General features: G+C 42.6%; 1 protein-coding gene and 1 long non-coding RNA gene across 5 annotated transcripts in view; one reads left to right on the top strand and one right to left on the bottom strand.

The window, feature by feature from the left end:
- LOC308070786 overlaps positions 1-21,195 on the bottom strand; it is a 290,385-nt gene that overhangs the window by 166,511 nt on the left and 102,679 nt on the right. The gene's annotated exons all lie outside the window — the stretch shown is intronic.
- On the top strand, positions 6,977-12,856 carry LOC308070783 (uncharacterized protein). Of its 4 annotated transcripts, XR_013930852.1 has the most exons (5): positions 6,977-7,513; positions 8,592-8,730; positions 9,110-9,251; positions 11,107-11,388; positions 12,069-12,856. XR_013930852.1 is itself a non-coding variant. In XM_080405318.1 (2 exons), exons 1-2 carry the CDS (start codon positions 7,394-7,396, stop codon positions 11,335-11,337), a joined length of 351 nt encoding a protein of 116 aa, XP_080261444.1. In that variant the 5' UTR covers positions 6,977-7,393; the 3' UTR covers positions 11,338-12,022. The 4 variants fall into 4 exon arrangements, 1 of the variants encoding a protein (XP_080261444.1); XR_013930851.1 differs by lacking the exon at positions 8,592-8,730; XR_013930850.1 differs by lacking the exons at positions 8,592-8,730; positions 9,110-9,251.

The following is a 21,195-nucleotide window of genomic DNA, read 5'->3' as shown; positions in this document are numbered from 1 at the left end:
CCAGCACGGCTGAGAGGCTCAGCTGTGCCCTGCGGTGGGTCCATCGAAACCGTCCATGTCCAGCACGGGACGACCCCTGGCTCCTTCTCACAGGGACCTTCCCGCTACCGAGACCTGCCACCTGCACCTAATGCAGCAAAGCATTGAACAGCTTATACATTGGGCAGTATTTGTGCAGCTTTGTGTCTTTTCTGTCTCAAAACAGGTTCTGCTACTTTGCTGAAAATGCAAAACATACTTCTTGAATATGAACAGAGAATAGAACGTCAGAAAAATCAGTATAAAGCGCTCTCAAGAGAAGTAAGGAAATTGGAAGATGAAAGGGAGGAGTCACAGTTCAGAGCGGAGAAGACTCAAGATTTGAAATCCGTATTGGCTCACCAAGCAGCAGAATGGAAAAGTGATACCCAAAGCCTTAAGTATGTAAATTGTGGTCTGATAATGTATTATCTTGTCAGTGGTTTTGTTCCGAAAGACACTGATGGTGCAGGCAACAGGATGAGAAGTTTCCAGTCTTTTGGGTTTGGGTTTTTTGAATCCCGTGGGCCAGTTATGCTATGAAGTAGATAATGGGAGAGGGGAAAAACGTCCGGATACCAGCTCCATGTACAGTCTTCTGGATGTTGTTCTAACTTTGTTTTCTAGCAAGAAAAGAGCAAGAGAGTGTGTATGGGGAAATCAGATTTATAAGAGAGATTTGAGAGATGGTTGGGTGGTGTTTTTTTTTTTTTCATTTTGTCCTTGCGGCTTCAGTTGGCCTATAATACTAGGGTTTCTGGTAACTCCACCCAGTGCAAGTCAAACCAGAGCTTAGAGCATTTGTTTGCTTACCTGTTTGTTTGTTGGAAAGGTCAAGTTTGGGATTGCCCCTTTCCCCACACTCCTGAGCTAGACCCGGAGGCGTGAGGTTTCTCATCGCTGTTGACATCACGTCAGACAGGGGTGGCCAGCAGGCACCGTAGGCAGTTCAGCAAGGACAACTGCAGAGCCCTGGCCTGGGAGGGGAGATCTCCTTGTGGTGATCCCCGGTGGGACGGCGTGGCTGGGGAGCGGCCCAGGCAGAGAGCGAGCTCAGCAGGAGCCACCGTGAGCTGGCAGCTGGGGCGGCCCGCAGCGGCCTGGGCTGTATGGAGGGCAGCAGTGCCAGGGCCCTGGGGGCAGTGAGTGCCCACCCCTCCGCAGGGCTTGCTGAGCTGTGTCTCGAGCCCGGGGCCCGGTGTTTGGCCGCCCAGCCCAGGAGATCTTGCCCAGTCCGTGTGAGGTCGGCAGGGAGATGCCGGGCTGGCCCGGGGGCAGGAGCACCAGCCCTGTGAGGGGAGGCTGCGGGAGCTGGGCCTGGGGGAGTTGGGCCTCCCAGCGCGGGGGAGGGGGGTACGAGGAAGAGAGGCCGGTCCCAGCTTGGCCTGGGTTTGACTTCAGCAGGTGTTCAAAATCCTCAAACATCTGTCAAGTATAAAGAAGTAGTATTTTCATTCTAAGTGAATTCTCCAAGCAGCGTTAAATTTATACTTTCAAAAGTTACACTTTTTGCGAAATTACACTAGAAATTACATGTAAAGCTTTCTCCTTGCAATATACGCCATTCAAATACAAATGTTTCTGTCAGTCTTTCAAGTGATTTTAGTGGTGGTTGATTCTTGTTTTGCGGAATTTCTAAAGCAGGCTTTCAATTGGCAGTTCTTCCCTTAGGTTGACACTTGATTTTTTTTAATTTTTTTTTTTTTGTCCACTATTGTGAGTATATGGGAAAAAATAGTCAAAATAATGATCAAACGCAAAGCTGCTTTCTTGTTTGGGTACCGTGGGCACACCATGGTCCGTTTTCTACCATGTCAGTGCTCATTGCTGATTGTTTCAGTTGGTAAAGAAGCTGACCTTCCATAAGGCTTTCCTTGTAAGTCAGCTTCAAAATGAAATTGCTGTAGTTTCTCCCAGAGGTAGATCCAACTGAGGTTTAAAACTGTTTTTAATCGTATTCAGCTTAAACCCCATGCATTTCTGAATCTGGTTTTGAACACTGACATCCTTCTTGAGTAAACAGAAGCTGCTTGTTCTGCCTGTGGGCAGCAGTTGTTTTAGACTTACAGAAGGCTGCTGAAAAATTGTCGGGTCTGCCATAGGTAAGTGGCGTGCTGATTCACCAGTATTACTTCTGGTCACTGAATCCGTAATATGTAGGCAATGCTCAGTATACTAAGAAAATGTATACTAACCATAGTAAAAGTTTACGATGCTTTGATCTGATGAGACAACAAACTCCTTTTTCAACAAAACGGCTGTAATATGAAGATGGGTTTTTTTAATTTTATTATTATAGTGTGCACACTGGTGTGTGTTTCCCTATACAAACTTACAAATAACGGATAAATCACTCAAAGTTTTTTTTCTCTATCTTGTACAACTGATACCATGCACAACGGAATGAAGTTAGAATTCTTTAAAAAGTTGAAAAGTACAGTAAAAATATGAACTCTGAAAACATTTAACATTTTTTATGGTTTGAGTTGTCTCTGCAAGTTCATCATGTGGAATATCTACTTTTATATCAGTGCTTTTGTTTCTCAAATCCTCCGTTAAATCCCAGATGTTCTTTGAAACAACAAGAAGAAAAGAGGCTCAGAGTAGAAGTGCTGTGTGAGAAAATGAGAGAAGACCTCCGAAGGAAAGAAGATCAATATTGTAAAGAGATGGAGGAGAAACAGAAACTTGAGTTACACTCTAGGAATTTAGAAATGGAGTTAAGAACACTGAGAAAGCTCTTGAAACAGGTATATTAAATAATGAATTAAAGTCTTTGTCTTATTTTCTGCTTCTTTTCAATTGTATTCCAGTATGCCTAGAGAAGGAGGCGCTTTGTTCACGGAAGAGGCGTTGGATAACAATTGTCAGATTTTGAGAACAGTAGAGTACAGTTGGTTCACAATTGGGCTGTTCCTTTTTTTTTTTTTTTTTCCTTTTCAGTTTATTATTCCTTTTTTCTTTTTTCAAAATTGAGGTTTCATTTGTGTTTCAGGCAAAGCCTTACGTTTTTTTGAATTACTACAAAACATCCTGTATTTTGCCTTCTTAAATTTTCATAAGAAAATTTAAATTTATTTATTTATAGGTGGATTATCATAACGGTGGGGAATCAAAAATGTTTTCAAGTATGCAAGGGAGAATGGGAAGATGTATTGCTAGCTCTGTTTTTTCTTCAGATGCAAGCAGTTTTATTGTATTACTGTAGGTTGAAGAGGAACGTGATGAAACACAGAGACAGCTCTCTCAGGAAAAGAGGGCCAGAGCCCTTCAAGAAGGAATTTTGAACAACCACCTTGGGAGACAAATGGAACTAGAAGAAGGGACAAGAAGATCTATAGGAAAAAAATCAGAGGTAAGCAGATTTTTTTTTCTAATAATAAATTAAATTTCACCATGTTTGTTTTAAAGTCATAATAAATCTTACATAACTTTTTCTGTTTCTTGATGGTTTATTTACTGTTTACCAGTGTAACTTATCTGGGTAAATACCTTTCTTGTTTTCTCTTATGTCTAAAAGTTCTGGAAAGCAGCATCACTCCTGTATGTACCTGAATTACTTGTGCAAGTAGGAAACTAATAGAAGACACTGTTTACACCGTTTCTTAACCTATCTGTTATTTGTCATTTCACAGACATTTCGTCATCACTTTTTAGGCTTTCTAGCAGTGAAACACCTAGCTACCTATGGCAAGGTTGACCAGGAAGAAAGTTGTTTGACAGTGTTTGTGTTTCCATTGCTTTTTTTTTTTTTTTTTTAAATTAGTTATTCCCTTATTGAACTTACTTCAAGTATGCCTTTCTTTTCCACCTCCACATAACTAAAATTTTATGATCGAATATCAGCAATGAATTCAACTCTCTGTAAGAGTTAGAGTAACTGGAGGAGAAAAAGCAATCATAAACACTGTATTAAAAAAGATCTTGAAAAGAGTTTACTGAATTTCCTAAAGAATGTGCAGTGCCTGGAAGCCTTTTTGTTCTTGGCTGTGCTGCCCAGTAAATGTAGGGTGAATGTGTTTAAGTGGAAAAAAGTTATACATACAATAAAGAGGAAATATACAGGACTATTGCATTCCGGGGGTGATTGAGTTTTATAGCTAACTTCCAGTAACACAAAAGGATAAGTGTTCAGAAGACATTTGAGAAGGAAAATACCCTTTCTGGCCTTGTGTTTACCAGATCTGTAGCACAACTAATTCAACCTTAAAGGCAGTATTATAAAGGCATGCACATACAAGAAAGCGCTGTCATTTTAAAAGCTTTGGTTGCTGGTTTAAGGGGGGAAAAAAACGTAACTGTATATTTGGGATGTTCATTTAGGTTTTAAGGATATGTTGCACTTCCGTTGTGTACGTACGTTGTACATGTGCATGGGTTCACAGAGTAGCTTATTGCCTGAAACTTCATCTTTGAAGTCATGCTTTAGTACTAGAAATGTTAAAATGCAGTTTATTGCTGCAGGTTTTTTGTAGATTCATTTCCCAATTGGCTCTTTATTCATGTTCCCTGTCCTTCAGGAATCCAGCACTGACAGAGAACAGGATCTGTTGTACAAGAATCAGTTACTACAAGATGAGATTGCTATGCTAAGGCTAGAACTCACTCAAGTAAGACTTAGGCACCAGGAGGAAGAAGGAAAATATTTAAAGGAAAATGAGACCTTGAAAGAAAAAAATGAAGCTCTCAAAAAGGAACTTAAACTGAACAAGGAAGCGTTAAGACAAATGTTTTTTCAGTTCAACACGGAGCTGGACTTACTAAAGACAGAATCTGCAGTGCTGACTTCCAAACTTGAGCAGACAAACAAAAGCAAAGACAGACTAGAGACAGAAATTGAATCATTTCGTTCCTCCCTGAACGCTGCAGTTCAAGAACTTGAACTTCATTTGTCATCAAAAAGCAATGCTGAACGAAGATTTCACAGAGAACATGATGAATGCCTTTGCTTGCAAGTCGAGCTCCATCGTGACCTCTCTGGCGTGCAAGAAACCAACAAGAGCTTGTCTCTGCAGCTGTGTAAAGCTAAAAGCAAAGCTAATAGGCTAGAAAATGAGCTTCACCAGTTGAAGCAAATGCTCAGAGAAAAAGCTTTGCTTTTAGAAATGGCAAAAAAGAATTAAGTCAAGGCCAGTGTCGGGCAAAGGAATGTGATCATGCTTGACAACTTGAGAAAGATCCAGTAAGCAAACCTGTAATAAAACAGGAGTCCTTGCAGGAGCGATTGGCCCAGCTCCAGAGTGAAAACCTTTTTACTCCATCAGCAATGGGAAGAGATGCAGAACAAGAGGATCATGAAAGAAAAAATAGTGGATTATGTGCAGCACTGTTTTAATGACATTTTCAGCAAACTTAGAGCTGATACAGAAAAGCAAGTTTATCTAATAGAAGAGCGAAACAAGGATTTAAATGCCAAGTGCACTGATTTAAGGGAACAAGTCTTTAAATATGAGACTGACGTAGTAGAAAGACAGGTAAAGTATATGCGTAGAAAGAACAATTTAAAGTTTGTCCATTCTTGAAATTAGTTTGTTCCTACAATGTATCCGGTGTAAGTTATATGCATGGGACCAAAGAATACTGATTTGTTCTGGTTTGTTATGTTTCTCTCGGAATTGCGGAAAGTTTTGGCAACGGGGATATTAGTCCTCAGATCTAAGCAGAGAACAGAAAAAAGGTATCCAAGTCTAAGCTTTGATCAAGAAAGGTGATTCTTCTCTAGAACTTTTTTTCATCTATTTTCCTTAGTCCATGTTATGCCCTATAGAATAGTCTTAAGTATTTGATGGTGTTGATGTAAGTATTGCACTGATGACATGAATGAGAGTGGTATAAAAGGAGGAACCATCCAATACACGAGGGCTGAGAAATGAAGGTACAGAGAAGTGAAGTGGTTGGGGATAGATTTATATGAAGCTTCTATAGAGGGGAAAAAATAGGTTCTCTGTAAGCTGCTATCAAGAGTGAAGAGTATTAGTAATGTCCAGCTGTTGATTTCTGTATGTGTTTTGAGGGTTCTGAGGGGCCTGCCTGTTCCTCAAAGTTCATGTCAGACGGTGACCTTAAGCTTTCTCTTTTATGATGTGTAGCCACACTCCAGCAGTACTGTCAATCATTGTAAACTGTGACTTGCTTTGTATTCTTACTACCAAAATAATGGGTTCCTTTTGAAGATCATGTGAGAGAGTGTGTGTATATGTATATAGCTATATATATATATGAGCTATGCAGATTTTTGTAAACCTAATCTATCAGTACTTCTAAAACGAGCTGAGTAAGAAGACTACAAGAGGATGTGATTCAACATACCCTTAAAGTGTATCTCAAAGGAGCTTTCAGATATTTGTATTCATTTAATTGTATTTGTATAGTGAAGAAACAGAAGAAAGAACAATCTAACACAAAGTCCTGCCTTCAGTCACCAGAGTAATATTTGCAGTCAAACTGTGGCTCTCAGATCACAACAGATTTCTTTGGGTTTTGTTAGGAAAAAAATACCTGATTGCAGTGTGTTCCTGTGTATTGTTCAAGGAAGAACAATACCTGAGCCTTTTTTATGTGTTAGGAAACAGAAATCCTCGTGAACAGCTGCTGATAGTCAAAGGTTCTCAGCTGAGAAAGATGACGAGAGGTCATCATCCATGCAGATGCCTGCTGCTGGCAGGCAAAATTTCATACTTTTGGGTTCAATCTAGACAGGTCTAATTGTATAATAAAATAAGTTAAAGGCGTATTTCATGTTCTTAGAACTTTCTTCATGCTAATTTAACTGTTTTGTTAGGGCATGTTTGGACAACTGCAGCAGGAGCTTGCTGATGCACCTAAAAAGCAATCTATGCCAGAAGCTTCACTTGAAGTTACTACACGCTACCACAGTGACCTGGAGAGAGACAAGCTGCGCTTGCAAAAGGAGTTGGAAAGAAAGCTGAAAATTAAGGTACTTAATGTATTTAACTATATGAATAAATCTGAGTGTAGCTGTTGAAAGTAGGAGCGAATGTTGTCCTTTTGCACCACCTTTTGCAGTGTTCTTACGAAAACTGAAGTATAGAGGGAACCAGAGGAGCTTTGCAGGAAAGCTGTAGGGTGATTTTGTGTGTGTGTGTGCATGTCATCTTATCCCCCAAAGTTGTAACCTCATCCTGTCGCTTCTAGAGTATTCCTTCTTCCCACCAGCTCCAGCTGCTGTTCTTGGTTATGGTTCCTAAGGTGTGTTTTACACTCCACATCAACCTTGGCCATAGGTCTTGGATGGGTGGAGGAGAGCTTAGGCCTGTTTCTGTGTAAGTTACTGCATTCTCCTGCGCTCTTGTCTTTTCCGGCCACCTTACTTTTTCTTCTGCCACTGTTGCTTTCACAGACGCAGAAGCAGAACATGCTGGCTCTGACATCCAAGGACTTGCACAGCACGTGGGAGGAGCACTTGAAGTCAAGATCCCACCTTGAAGAGCGCGTTGCTCAGCTGGACGAGGAGAAGGCTGAACTGTTGCAACAGGTGAGCCCAGAAAATTCTCCGGGCACCGAGGCAATACCCAGGAGAACCACATGCACCTTCTGGTCAGGTTCTTACATATCATTGCTTTCTGTTATCCCTGCCATTCAGGCTGCGAGTACCTTATCGTTTGGGGGTCACGGAGGAAGCAAATAAAAGCTAGATGGGTATCTTTGTGTAAGCTCTGGAGTGGCTCTGTTGGGAAGAGTTCCCAGTTTGGTTTGCTATCAGTTGAGCACATTGAGCAAGGCCACAGTTCCCAGTTCTTCCTTGGATTTTGTGTGGTCATCTTCTGACCCCTTGGTTTCTAGGCAGGTTTAAAATGCTTGATGTTTCCAGTGCGTGTATGGAGGAGCTGCTGTATGTTTTCAGCGTAGCGGGAGCTTAAAAGCCTTTCAGAAAAACATACTGAAGGAATGCTGGGTAAATGAACGAGTGCTTGGGAAACAAGCAGCGCCTGCCAGTTGCCAAGGGGCAGCCTTCCCCTTTTCTCCTTTTCTGTAGAGGGAAAATGGAAGAACAAAGTCAAAACAGCTGCCAGCTCTCCTCTGGTGTGGCTGAGAAAACACCAAGAGGAGGAAAACCATCATGTGGCTAAGTAAATGCCCACACAGAAGAGGTGGAGGTAATGGCCGAGGGGAATAAAATGTTGAAGAACTCCAAAAGATCAGATTCCTCCACAAGCCCCTGCCTGCTGGTTGGTGGAAGATCCCATGAAAGCTTTGGATGGATCGATGTTCTCCCATGAAGTGCATACCTACATAATCCCTACTATGAGCAGAGGCACTGCCAAAAGTGTTCTCCAGCATCTTTTCCACCTGTTATGTCTAGAAGAGGATGGCCTTTGCTTCAGGCGAGGGCATCTGTTTCTGTAGTTACATATTGGTCTGTTTGATGTGAAACCTGAAGTGATGGATGGAATAGCCTCGGGAATTCCGTCCCATGGCATTCTGTGGAACGTGGCTAACGGATAGAGACGTCCGGCAGCTTCTCTGTGGAGAGCGCTAGATGCACAGACTGTACGTAGGTATTTTTCCTGTGCTCTGTGTGTGTGATACATCTTTCTTTTCTCTTTTGAAAGTGCGAGAGTGAAAGAAAGGAAGTGAAGAAGCTGGTAGAGTTGAAACGCCCAGTTGAACTACGTCTGGCCCAAGAAATGAAAAGAAACCTCGATCTGCAGAAAGACTGTAAGAGGTACGGCTTTTTAGCGTGGTGAAGAGGTATCCCTGCGTAGGAGTCATGTTTTATTAAACTTTAGTGTAAAAATAGGTGTACCTAACTGTGAGCAGATGCCAGCCTCGTGTTAGTTCTTGCAAGGTACTTCTGTACACCAGCCCCTGGTTTTCAATAGCTGCCAAAACAACTGCAGATGCAGGTTGCCCTGCAGTTCTCCTGGGAAAAAGGGAGTCTTTCATTCCTCTTTTCAGGTGAAATCTGGACTCTCCAAGTGTATGTGGCACAGGAATACTGTTTTTTCCTGGTAATTCCTGGTGCGTCAAGTACATTAAAGATAAAGCAAGCTGTGTCTGTGCTGTTTACATGAGAGTATGTGAAAAAGTCCAGTTTTGTTTCTTTTTGCTTCATTGTTTTCATGACTAGTTTGCTGTGCAGGTTGAAGAGGCTGCTGAGCAGAGCTACGAAGGAACTAAGGGTGTATGAGGCGAGAGGGGGACTGTCCCAGCTTAATTTGCAGGGAGAAGTGAAGAAAATGGTCAATGAAATTGGCAGATTAAGAACAAAGGTGAGCTTTATTTTGTTTGGGTTATTGTGGTGGTTTTTCTTTTGTAACCTTTGTTCTTTCTTTATACTTCTTTTCATGTTGTTGATTTTGACTACTTTTTTCTTGGCTGTATTTCTGAAATTATTTGGCTGGTTTTTGATGTTCCTTCTATGGTCACAGTAGTAGGCGACTGTAATACTGATGTAGCTCTTAGGGGTAAAGATGGAAGTGTTACGTACACAGCAGTATCTGCGAGGGCGCATCAGGGGTAGGCTGTCCTGCAGAGGAAGGGCAAAGCAAGAGCCACAGCAAGGCTGGCAGGGTCTGTGACCACACAGGCCAGGGATCAGCCCCACAGGCCCTCACCAAGAAGAGCAGAAGAGTTCTGGGGACAGTTCTGGGGACAGTAAGCAGAGTCCTCCAAGAGTGCAGATCACCAGGCCGGTCCATAGGGATGGGCAGGTCTGCAGTCCTACTGGGACGTCACGTCCATGGGTGAGGGCCAGGGCTGAGAGCAGTGAAGGCCCAGCACAGGCCTGGCTGCAGCTTGAGGCCGTGGCAGCATCGTCGGGCTCCGACGGATGCATTCCCTCTCGGAAGAGAGGGGAGTAACGCCACCATCACTCGGAACAACTCTGTGCAGTTGGCCTTGCCCAAGGTCACCCCCTGAAGCCTGTCTCGGGCACGAGTTGAGCAGGAGGCAGGTGGGGGTTTGCTTTTCGGAATGGTGTCTTTGCTTCCCAGGGCACGATGCAGTGTGAGGTGATGCGGAAAAAACCCTGTAACTTGTTGCTTACTAGTAGCTGACTCAGTCCGTCTTTCCCTTGTCATGGAGACCCACAAATGCTTTTGAGGTTGCTCTGGCTGTTCGGTAGCATGGAACCTTTTAGCTGCTTCTCCGCTCATTACTGAGATAGCTGTGTTTCAAAGTTATGCTCCTTTTTAGAAGATATTATTGTAGAACGAGTCAACTGCCTTGACAGTGGCTCACTTGTAGTTCACAGGTTAGCAGCATATTTGTGTTCCTGTTGGAAGAGCTATTTTGAATGACAGGGAATGGAATTACGTTTGGGCAATTTTAAATAAGTGTAAAGTTTCTACGTATTTTAGAGACTTTCAAGTGTTGACTCTGGTGGTTTCCCCCTCTTTTTTAAAAATAAAAGATGATGGGATATCATGTTTTATGGTTAATAGGTATAGACGATGGATGTTTCTGGAGGGGGAAAGAAGGGGATAGAAGCTGTAGTTGACCATTGGGACCTATGGGAACTCTGATATTTCCTGGAAATCTTTTGAAAACAAACTGTAGCTTTGACCTAAAGAGACTGTCTTCTGCCACCAGTGCTGTAAAAGCGGTGTTCTGAACCACTATTTCCAGATCTGTTAGCGTAATGGAAGGAAAGGGTATCCGTTTCTTGCCTTGTCAGTTCTGTGACGAAGCTTTGACCGTGTGACAGCATGTGAGAGTTCCTCTGAAGCATGATACATGGGTTTTTTTCTGATGAAACCAGAATGTGGCTGTGATGTAACTGGGTATGGGTGTGTTTGATTTCCTATGATCGTATGAACATCTCGCAGAAGAATAGCCCTAGTGCTTTTCAGGCTAGCCCTGCGGGTGTAATGCCGCTGGTTTGGTACCTCTTGGTCTGTGACCCACTGCAGAACTGAGGAAGGATGGGAACCTGAGGAATGCTGTCAGAAATGATGTGAAAGCTGTTCTTGTTTTAAAAGAAGAGCCTGGTTTCACTTTTGTTTTAACACTGAATCAGCAGATGATAAATAGTCTTGATGGCCAACTCCTTTACCAATTTTCACAGATTTGACTAATTTTAGATCCCTCTGAGTTCCCTGTTTTTTTCCCCTTTCCTGTCTACAGGTTGATGAACTTTCCCAGCAGCTGGAGATAGAGTCTAAAAAAGGCATGCAGCTAGAAGCACAAAATCATGATTTGCGAGAGGAGTTGTCCACCATGCGTGGGAGCCATGAAAAACTGGAAAAGAGCAAAAGCCAGCTGAAAGAAGAGGTGGCTAATCTCAAACACCATATGGAGACTAACATGGTGGATCGCAGCCAAATAGAACAATACAAAAGAGAGGTGGAAGAGTGAGCTGAACAAGAAATAAGACAAAAACTGCAAGAAGTCAATCTGATTTTGCAGGTAAGTTAATTTCTTATGTGTGTCTGTTATAGACTTCTGTTTTGGTTGTCATTTTATAGGGGCGGGGGGTGGTGCCTGATTCCATGTGTTACGCTGTACTTCTGTTTTTCCTGAAGGGCAGTGGGAGAAGGGAATATGGTTGGGCAAGATGCTTTCATGTGCGTGCAGTGTGCCTGCAGGCCCTGAATCAAAAACTTGCCCAAGGTAGGTTTCCATTTTGCAGTTCTTGGAGGGGTATCACTGTCCACTGGTCTGTTCTCATTGTTTATCCTTGAATGGGTATTGCAACTTAGAGTTGTCACAGCCAGGCATACACATCTTCCTTAGTCATTGCACAAGGGGCAACGCTCAGAAAAGAAGTCACCAAAGCTGCAGGGTGGGGGCTGGGGGTGCGGCATCTCCATGATTTCTTTGAGGAATGCTATGCCCTGTCCTACAGAGATAGTGTTCCTTCATCAGTAGCTTTGATGAGTAATAGTGCTAAGATGGGGGTTCTTTCTGAATGAAAAGAATCATTTAGTGTGGTAGTTCCAGGGTTCTGCCCTGGTCGCTGATGGCAGTGAGGAGGCACAGTTGCCTCGCTGAATAGAGCTGGGCCCTTGAAATTGGGTGCACGCAATTGACTGGCGAGGAGAGTTCTCTTTTTCTTTGTGGTGGTTGAAAGTGTGTATCTACTTCAGATGCAGGCAGCCTCCCAGGACAGATTAGAACAAATCAGAGCCAGTCGTCATGCTTTGCTGACAAACCAGCTAGACCACAGAATTGGAGACCTCGAACGTGAATTGGACAGGATAAAAAATACCCAACGAGACAGTATTTTTCAAAAAGAATCTGTACAGGCAGAAGCGGAAAAGTACAAAGACCTGTACCTGGAGGAAGTTAAAAATGGAAGATGCCTAGGAAATAAACTAGAAGGGTAAGTCCATGCATTTTTGGGGTGATAATAAGATACTACTTCTTCCTCAAGCAGTTTTCTTCGTTAAATACCTTTTCTACATCTGGTCAGCATTATGCATAAGATAGCATATTTGTGATGAAAGTACCTTAAGGCTCCCCCCTGTTCATTGGAACTATCTTCATTTCTCTTCAGTGTTCCAGCAGTAACACCACCGATCATGGGCATTAATAGGATATTTTTGAAGTTGAGTTTGTTTTAACAGGCAGCCTTTTTGCCAGTCTCTAATCTCCTCTTCTTACTCTAAGTATGGCAGAAAAGATAATGTCATGTCCTTTACTGCTTGAATAAGGATAGGCCCTTCAGAGAACAGCATTTGGTGCTGTGAAGAAGAACAACAAAAATCTTTTGGCTTCCATTTTAGCCGCATGTCATAGGTTTCAGCTTTCTTTGGGAAAGGAAGGGTAGCCCAGAGTTCTTATGCAGGTGATGTACCTTTCAGGAAGAGCTATGTAAACACACGGTGTGCACAGACTGCTTTGAGGCCTTAATGCTGAGAAGTCCAAAGTATTGGTTAACTTGCTGCTTCTTGCAGGTAGTGTGGCTACCTAGAAATAGGCTCTTCAAAAAAACTCAGATCAAATTATGGACGTTTTTTTTGGACTCTCTTAATCCCTTCCACTTTGAGAAGTCAAATAATAGTCAAAGACCTGGAGGGTAACTTTGCGGAGGTGTTATTACCAAAGATAATTCTTTGTATGCTTCTGAATGTTTCAGAGCTAATGAGAGACGAGCAGAAGCCAATGCTAAGCTCCTTCAGGAGTGCCATAGAAGCAAACCTTTAATTGCAAGCAGCGCTGTCAGTGGTCCAGTTCTGTATTCAACTGAACTGGGACATACTAGCAACGATCTGGCACTGAATAGAAGTCTAAATCTAGGAGGAAGCTTCCTAACCCCAACCGTGAATACGTTAGCCACATAGGCTTCAACTCTGTTTCTTGATGGTAAGGTAAGCGTTTTTAAATACTGTTCTCAACTAGTGTTGAAGAGTATCTGTAAGCAAGGTTGTGCTTTTCAGTCTAAAGTCAGAATCCATTTCTAGTTCCAAACCATATGCTCTAATATGCTAAACCAAATTGCTCATCAAACCAGTATACAACTAGGTGGTAGAAATGAAGACTTCTGGTCATTAGGGTTATAAAATTTCCAGAAGCGCTCAAAGACCAAAAAATACTGAGTTCTAAATGATGAACTGCATAACAGGTTTTTTTTGCAAGTTCTCTTTTGCAAGAGAAACTGTGATGAAGAATACTGTGGCATAGGAAGCTGCCAAAGAAGCTCTTCAGTAAAATTTAGTGCCGATGCCCCATCCCTGGCAGTGCTCAAGGCCAGGCTGGGTGGGGCTTGGAGCAACCCGGTCTAGTGGAAGGTGTCCCTGCCCATGGCAGGGGGGGTGGAACTGGATGATCTTTAAGGTCCCTTCCAACCCAAGCCATTCTGTGGATGACCTTTTTTAAAACAGCTAACTTTATGATGAGTGCAAAATCCCATCAGACATCTTTGTTTGAGACACCTTTTCCTCCTTCACTGATGTTCATGCTAGCAGTTTCTTCACTAGAACTTGTTTTAGTACAATACCAACAAAGGGATGCTTCAAAACTAGGATGGTATGAACAGGACACGTAACTTCTCACTTGAGTGTGGGACGTATGCTGTGCATAGGAGGCATTTGATTTTTGTGGGTCCTGCTATGTGGTGTTATATGTAACTGCTCCTCAGGAAGTCTACAGAGCTTTCTGATTTTGTACAAAAGCTGCAACCTCTGCAATACCTCTGGTCAAAATGTGCCCTGTAATTAGCAGTCAGCATGATAGCACATCCCTCACAGAATGGTAAACGTGATATCATGAGACTTGGAAACAGATGTCAGTCGTTGTAATCCGTTTCCCACCTAGCATAGGACTGAGGCATGGGCAAGCTTGCCTGTTCAGTCAGTGTCTGTCCCTCGCGTATTCTGTTGTTGAATGGATGTGAGAAGCATTCGCTCACTTTTAAGCCTTACCCTGGTTCACTGGTCCCACCTACACTGGGAAGAATCCATTTAAAATAACGTGTCTACATACTGCACCTGGTTTAAGAAAAAGAAAAAACCAAACCAAACAACAAAACAAAAATAGACAAAGCGGTGTGTAGGTAATGCGTAGCAGCGGCAGTTAAGAGATGAACTTTTCTGTATCATTGTGAATGTGTTTTTTGTGTCAGAGGGGCGGACAAAACACTACCTAAAGAACGTGGGAGGCAATTAGTACTGTACCACCTGCAGGGATTATTCTGCACGCAAGCAGCAGAAAGGAGGCGAAATTCAGGGATCCACTGCAAAACTGAAGGAGAAAGCCAGGACAAGGGAACAAGAGGGACAGGGAGCAGGGAGCACGTGAGGGCAGGGGAAAATGAGAGAGAGATGGGAGCGAGATGTTACAAGAAGAAAAAGGCAAAGGAGGAAACCATCCCACTTCTAGGAAAAAAGCTGTCCTAGTTTAAAAGAAAAGGATTTAACAGTTATGGTTTCTTTTTTTGAAGAAGAAACAGGAAAAAAAGAATAACCTCCCTGTTACTAAATCCAGCTGCACATCTCTTTATGATATTTCTTCCTGTAATCACCAGTTAGGGAACAACTGAGACTAATTGTAGTGGCACTGCCTGTAGCCTCAAGTCACCTGACGTTCAGTGTATTCAGGGAAGTCTTAAAACCTGATCTTCTCTGGAGTCCTTCAGAAGAAAGGAACTGAGTTCTCAGAGGTGCAGTAGTTGCTAGAGGACTAGGTGAGTATTTCACTTAGAACTGCGGGCTGAATTGTTCTCAGTCGGGTGCAGTATGTCATGTGCATAACATGCATCTGAGAAAAGAGGACTGAATTGGAACGTAAGACTTTGAAGTCAGGAAGTAACAAAAGGGAAAAACTGCATGTATCCCTCTGCATACAATAATGGGTGGCAAATCTCAATCAGTTTCCAAATGCAAAATCACCAGATGCACAGTCTGTGATGTCATTTCCGCAGGAGTCCCGTGCCATTCAGGAGGCAAGTTGGAGCATGAGGGAAGAAATCAGAGATTATAGTTTTAGTCTGTTTTGAAATGCTTTGCTGGTTGTGCTGCCTGGTATTCTGTCTGTTCACCAGACTGTTTCAAAACAGAAGAATTTCTCTGACTCTAAGCCTTTTCTTCACTTCACTGTTTACTTCAGTTATGCCTCAGCTTTGTTTTCCCACTAACCTGGTTCCCTTCTACAGAATTTGCCTTGCCTTTAAATTCAGGATGCTGCCTTGGCTGGAGATGACAAATGCTTCTGCCACTGAAGCTCTAAATGACAGGGAGTTAAGAAGCTGAAATTGCAGCGTGCCTCAGGCAGTCCTTTGAGGCTTCTTTTTTTAGTCAAAGCTCTCTGCAGATTTGGTGTTCCTTGTAGTAGCTTCCTCAAGGTGAGAAAGGCTATTGGAAGTAGGGAACATGCCAGCCATTCTGAAGAGGAAGATGTTTGTGTAAATTTCGTTTGTGCAGAAGCTTTGAAATAGCTTCAGGGGCAAAGAGGTGAAAATAGTTCACACTGCTATTATTCAAAATGATGGTAATCGTTGGTCCTGCAGCTGTTGGAAAAAACCCTGGTAAATGATGCTGACAAGAGGAAGGAGTGCTCCACTAGCAAGTGGACACAGTTTCTTCTTTAGACTTAACTAAGGAATTTGGTGTTTAAAGGCTTGAAAGATTGCACCGTTTTCCTAAACATTAAGCATGACTATCAGTGATTACACATAGAGCCGTACATGTTGAAGATGGTCATATCACAAGTTCAGCAAAAAAATGAGCGTGTTATTCTTAAAAAAGCATAAAGAAATGTGTTCCATCACAGTATAGCCCCTTCCCCTTTATCAAATATATACGCTACAGAAATGAATAACCTTGAAGTGCAAAAGGATCTTTAAAAATACAAAAAAAGTTCATATTGGCACAAGCTTATTAACCAGTAGAATCCCAATCACATGCAATGTCTTCGGGTTTTTTTGGTGGTTTTTATTTGTATTAGAGCTTCAGTAATGTGGAATAAATTACAAGTACTTGACAAATTCTGTGCATGTAATTAGACAGTGACTGTAGCAACTAGCAATTCAGTATTTCAGACCTGCTCCCTTAGTCCATAGACTAAGGCAAGGAATGTCTCCTGCAAGTGCTGCAAGGAGGTTTTGGGACTGGAGTCCTGTTGTTAGGTTTAACAAATGTCAAGCTTAAATCCTAACAGCTGTGCCAAAGGCTGGTGAAAATGAACATGGGTGTCTTGACAGACAAGAACAGTGAACTCTGCAACCAGGGTGAATCAGTGGATAAATGAAACCAGTTTAATGTGGGAAGGGAAATGTCTGCTTCCTACTTCATCTTCCAATTTCTGTTCCATTTCTGATTTGGCTTTCTGCACTCTTGTAGCAGTCTTTGTTGTTAGCTTTTTTACTTGCTTCATTTACATGTAGGCCACGTTCTTGTTTCTCACTGAAGACCTGTGAACTTCAGGCTGTTTTTCTTTCTTCTTCAGCTCCTTCATCAAAAATCTGTCCGTCTCTCTTCTCTGCAGCCAGATACATGGCAAGGTTTGCAGCCAGCATTGTTTAATGTTGGGATGGTATTTTATACTGGAAATGTTGTCTTGTTTATGCTGTTAGGTTTTGATTAAAACTTACTGATGTATTCACATTTTCCTAACACTGCACATATTTTGAACTTTAGTTTGTCCAAGTGAAAGAATGACTGCTGCAGGGGACTTCTCTGCTTTATGTATTTGTAATGCAATGGCTTCTGTGGTAGTTAACCATCTGTGAGATGTAATGCAATGGCTTCTGTGGTAGTTAACCATCTGTGAGATGATAGTCTATGGATTTAATCTGTTATAATGGAACTTTGAGCTCTAGGAGTAGGCTGGTTTACCCTCCTTGCCACTTCTGATATACAAAAAGTTCTTGGTGGTCGCAGCAGTTGTGTCTAGGAACTCAACTTCAGAACAGTACTGGTACTCCAGACTCGGAGCATCATCTCACGGAGTCTTACAGGATCCAGCTTACTCTGTGCTAAAGCAGCCTGTGTGGATAAGTAGTAAGTCAACACCACTTTCTGAAAAAGAACTGTTGAGAAGGTGCCTGCTGCAAATGAACACCTGGTGTGTTACCGCCTGAAGAGATGTGCAGTGAGGTGAGAAGTACCTGCTCAGGAGGTTTGGGACACTCAGCTGTGATGCCTTTCCCAGGGGTTTGGGGGGAAGGAGAAAAGTGGAGGCAAGTTAAGGTCCTCGGAGGTGTATTTTGCCTGGCTCTTCATTCATTCCCTTTTCAGAAATCAGTGTGTTGGCTTTATTTCCACCTATTTCTCTTCCCTCAGACATGGATGAGAATCACAAAGACATTGATGGAATGGATAAGAGGAAAACAAGACCTTTTTCTTCTCTTGATTGATTTGTACATGTTGCAGAGGGTCCTGTGGACCTTCTAGTCATTGTGAAGACTCAGGAAACCAGGGAAAGTGGTTTCTTCTAACACCTCAACTGCTACTTATTTGCTTGGGATTGGTCCTGGGTTTGGGCCGTATTTTGGTCTAGGCATTAGTTTTCCTGCTTTTTTCTGTTACCTGTGTCTCGTCTCAGGAGTTAGGGGGTCCTTTCTCCCTGGAATTTTGCTTCTGCTTGTACCTGCTGGAAAACAATTAGAGATTTGGGGGGTCCTTTTCCATTGTTCATGCAGCTCTGTTGGCACAGAGTATTTCAATGAAGTATCACAGAGTGGTGCTTCTCCTGCAGGATCTGGTGAATTTGGTCCCAGCTATCCCTGTGTTCCTGGAGAGAGAGCCCTTCCCTCCGCTTTGCTGGTTTACAGCCCCGCTCCTTTGACCCTTGCAGTTACTGCCTGTTACTGCTCCTCTTGTGAGGGTAAGCGGAGTGGTTTCCTTCCTGAGGCTCTTGCTCTCTGTGTCCTGTTGAGTACCCTGTGCAGTGTTTCCGTTCTTCTTGTTGTTGTTATGCTGCTAGGTGGGTCTGCTCATTTCATAAAATAAATGCTCCTTCCCCCAGGAATTCAGTACTAAAATCAAGAGAGTTGCAGAATGAGTGAGGGGAAGGGGCCTCTAGAGATGGTCTAGTCCAGCATCACCCCTGCTCAAAGCAGGGTCAGCCGTAGCAGGTTTTGTCACTGTTCTGTCAGCCAGGTGTTATACATCTCCAAGGATGGACACTCCACAACCTTTTCTGGCAACTTGTTCCAGTGTCTGTCCATGCTTACAATTTTTTTAAAAATAATAATTGTAAAAATCCTTGTGTTAAAATTTCCTCTATCTGGATTTGTGCCTATTCCTCTTGTTCTTTTGCGTGGCACTGCTGAGAAGAGTCTGGCTCCATCTTCTGTACTCCCCCCACCAGGTATTTATACACATAGATAAGGTCCCTCTGAGTTTTCCTGTTCTCCAGTAAAGAAACAGTTGCAGCTCTCAGCCTCTCCATATAGCTCACGAGGTCCAAGCCCTGCAGCATCTTCATGGCCATCGTAGCCCTGGAAGCTGTATGATATCTGTTTGGAAATTCACTTCTGCGTGTCACAAATTTAATGGAAAAAATGTAGGAGTAGCAGGTATCATCAAATGTAAACAGCAGCATATAGCGCTTGGACTGTGACTCTTAAATTAAGAGATGTGATTCCTTCTTGTGAAGGCTTCTGAAGGCAGAATCATAAGTGAGAATAACTTAATTGGTAACAATACCCACTTTCTAGGGGAGAAGAGGCGTAAGTGCTCCTTTGTAGTGATCCAGGCTGATTCCAGCTACATAATAAACCCCACAGCACTCGCTGCGTAGAAGCTGTAGCTGTGGTTATCTTTTCTTAGTACACAGTTTGCAAGAAAAAATTGTGTGTGCTTTTATGTTTTTATAAATGCGTGTCGTGGTATTTGCAATAACAATAAAGAAGTTTTGGCATCATCTGTAGGAGCTCTTTCAATTTCCCATCTTAAGGTGGAGAAAAGAAGAATATTGGCACACGCTTTTTTCTATACAAATGGTGTATGTCAATCCTGCAGCAGCTGCTGGTGCAGCTCTTCTCTCTGTGAAGTTGCAGAAGCCAGCCTCAACTGGCTGATTTGTCCCTGTGGGTGGCATTTGTACCTATCTCGGCATGTAGCTGACATTCTGTTCGTGTGTTTGATGATAAACTTCAGCCATACCTTCACTGCAATAACTGCGCTAGGCTTTCTTGCTTTCTTCCTGTGTATTTTGTTAAATGCCCAGTAATAATCCAGCTGGTGAGTTATAAATTGTTTTGTTAACGTTGCTGAGCAATGAGGCAGCTGCAGCCCGACTGACCAAAAGTTTCTCTTCAGTAGAAATCAAACCCCAAACCAAGATGTGTCTACTTGGAATTATATTTTTAGGTTTTCTCTCATTATGTGTGGATTTTAAGAATGTTTTAGAAGTTTAATATTAGAAAAACGTAACTGTTAAAATATTAACTGTATTTTCTGTATAATTCTAGGTATGGCAGGAACTAGATGAAAAAATCGCTAAAGAACTTAAACAAGGTAATGTGTCACTATGTTAGGGGCATTTTTAAGGAAAAAGAGGAGTGTTCCTACTCTTGAACATAATGGCTTGAAAGCTGTGAAGTTCCTGTGCTAAGCACAGGGAGGTTTTTCTGCTAGCTTTCCAGTTTAGACTTGAATGTGAAAACTTCCAGCTTACCAAAAGATTGTGTAGAATGTTATGCAGTTGCCTGAAAAAGACAAGTGCAGAGAAAACTAACCCACTTCCTCTACAGGGGTGCACTTGGCTTAAGCTGAAGTCACGTTTTTCTAGAGTGAATCCTTGAGCACAAACGTCAAACGTAAAAGAAGCCCCGAGAGAAGATGTTTATAGACTTCAGCCATCACTGCTTCTTCCATGTGCATCAGTTGCATTCCGCACTAAATCATACCGTGCACATTCTCTGCTGTTGGACCTTGGTTTTTTGCTATTTCTTATTCATTGCTTGTATTTGTAGCTTATGTTGCAGTCTTTTTTGAATAAGCAAGAAAAATATAATCAGTGATGAAAGATACCCTTTCTTTAGGAAAAAATGATTTAGTAGCACTTAGGCAAACATAAGATGAGTTGAATGCTTTTAACACATAGCATGAAACATGCTCTATAATATGAGGCCAGGTGTCCAAAGAGGAATTCCACCTGTTTCAGGGTAGTCGTTCCTCCAGAGTCACTGCTTTGCTTTGCAGTGACTGGTGCTATTTCAAAGCAGGTGGCCCCTGCGAGAATTTCCTTCTGTTCCTGCATGCTTTTGGTAATACAGAGAGTGTTCAGCTGTAGCTTCACAGCTCGTTCCGTGTGTCCGAATGGACACAAAGCCGTTGCATTTCATCCGTGTGCATTTTGAACCTGACTGTGCATCTGCTAGGTGTCATAGAGTGCGTTTGGTTTCAGGACCTTGTCTGAAAAATGTGGCTGGAGAAGAACAGTAAAGGTGGGCTTGCTGTCATTGAGTATGTGTTTTTGTGGAGGAAAGAGGGTTTTGCCAGGGTGAGTTACAAAGACGCCCCTCAAAGAAAGTGCCAGGCTAGGAGACTTGTCCTGGCCTGACTGCACTGCAAAGGTGTTTGCGTTTTCACCGGCGGATTCTTTTTAAGTTTGTCACAGAGAAGGCAGAAGCTGGTTTTTAGGAGTAGAGTTCCAATAAATCACTGCTTTGAACATTCAAGGAAAACAGATACTGGAGGTTCGAGAGATCTGCAGGGGGGCTCAGTTTAGCACTGGTGTAAGCAGGAGTCATTTGTGGATTCCCTGAAGACGTTCGCTGTGTAGCCTATAGAATTTCTTTCACTGGCTTTAGAAATACTGTTGACT

This window comes from Falco punctatus, assembly GCF_963210335.1.
Source record: "Falco punctatus genome assembly, chromosome: 10".
Taxonomy (NCBI): Eukaryota; Metazoa; Chordata; class Aves; order Falconiformes; family Falconidae; genus Falco; species Falco punctatus.
This window is presented reverse-complemented; position numbering and strand designations above follow the sequence as displayed.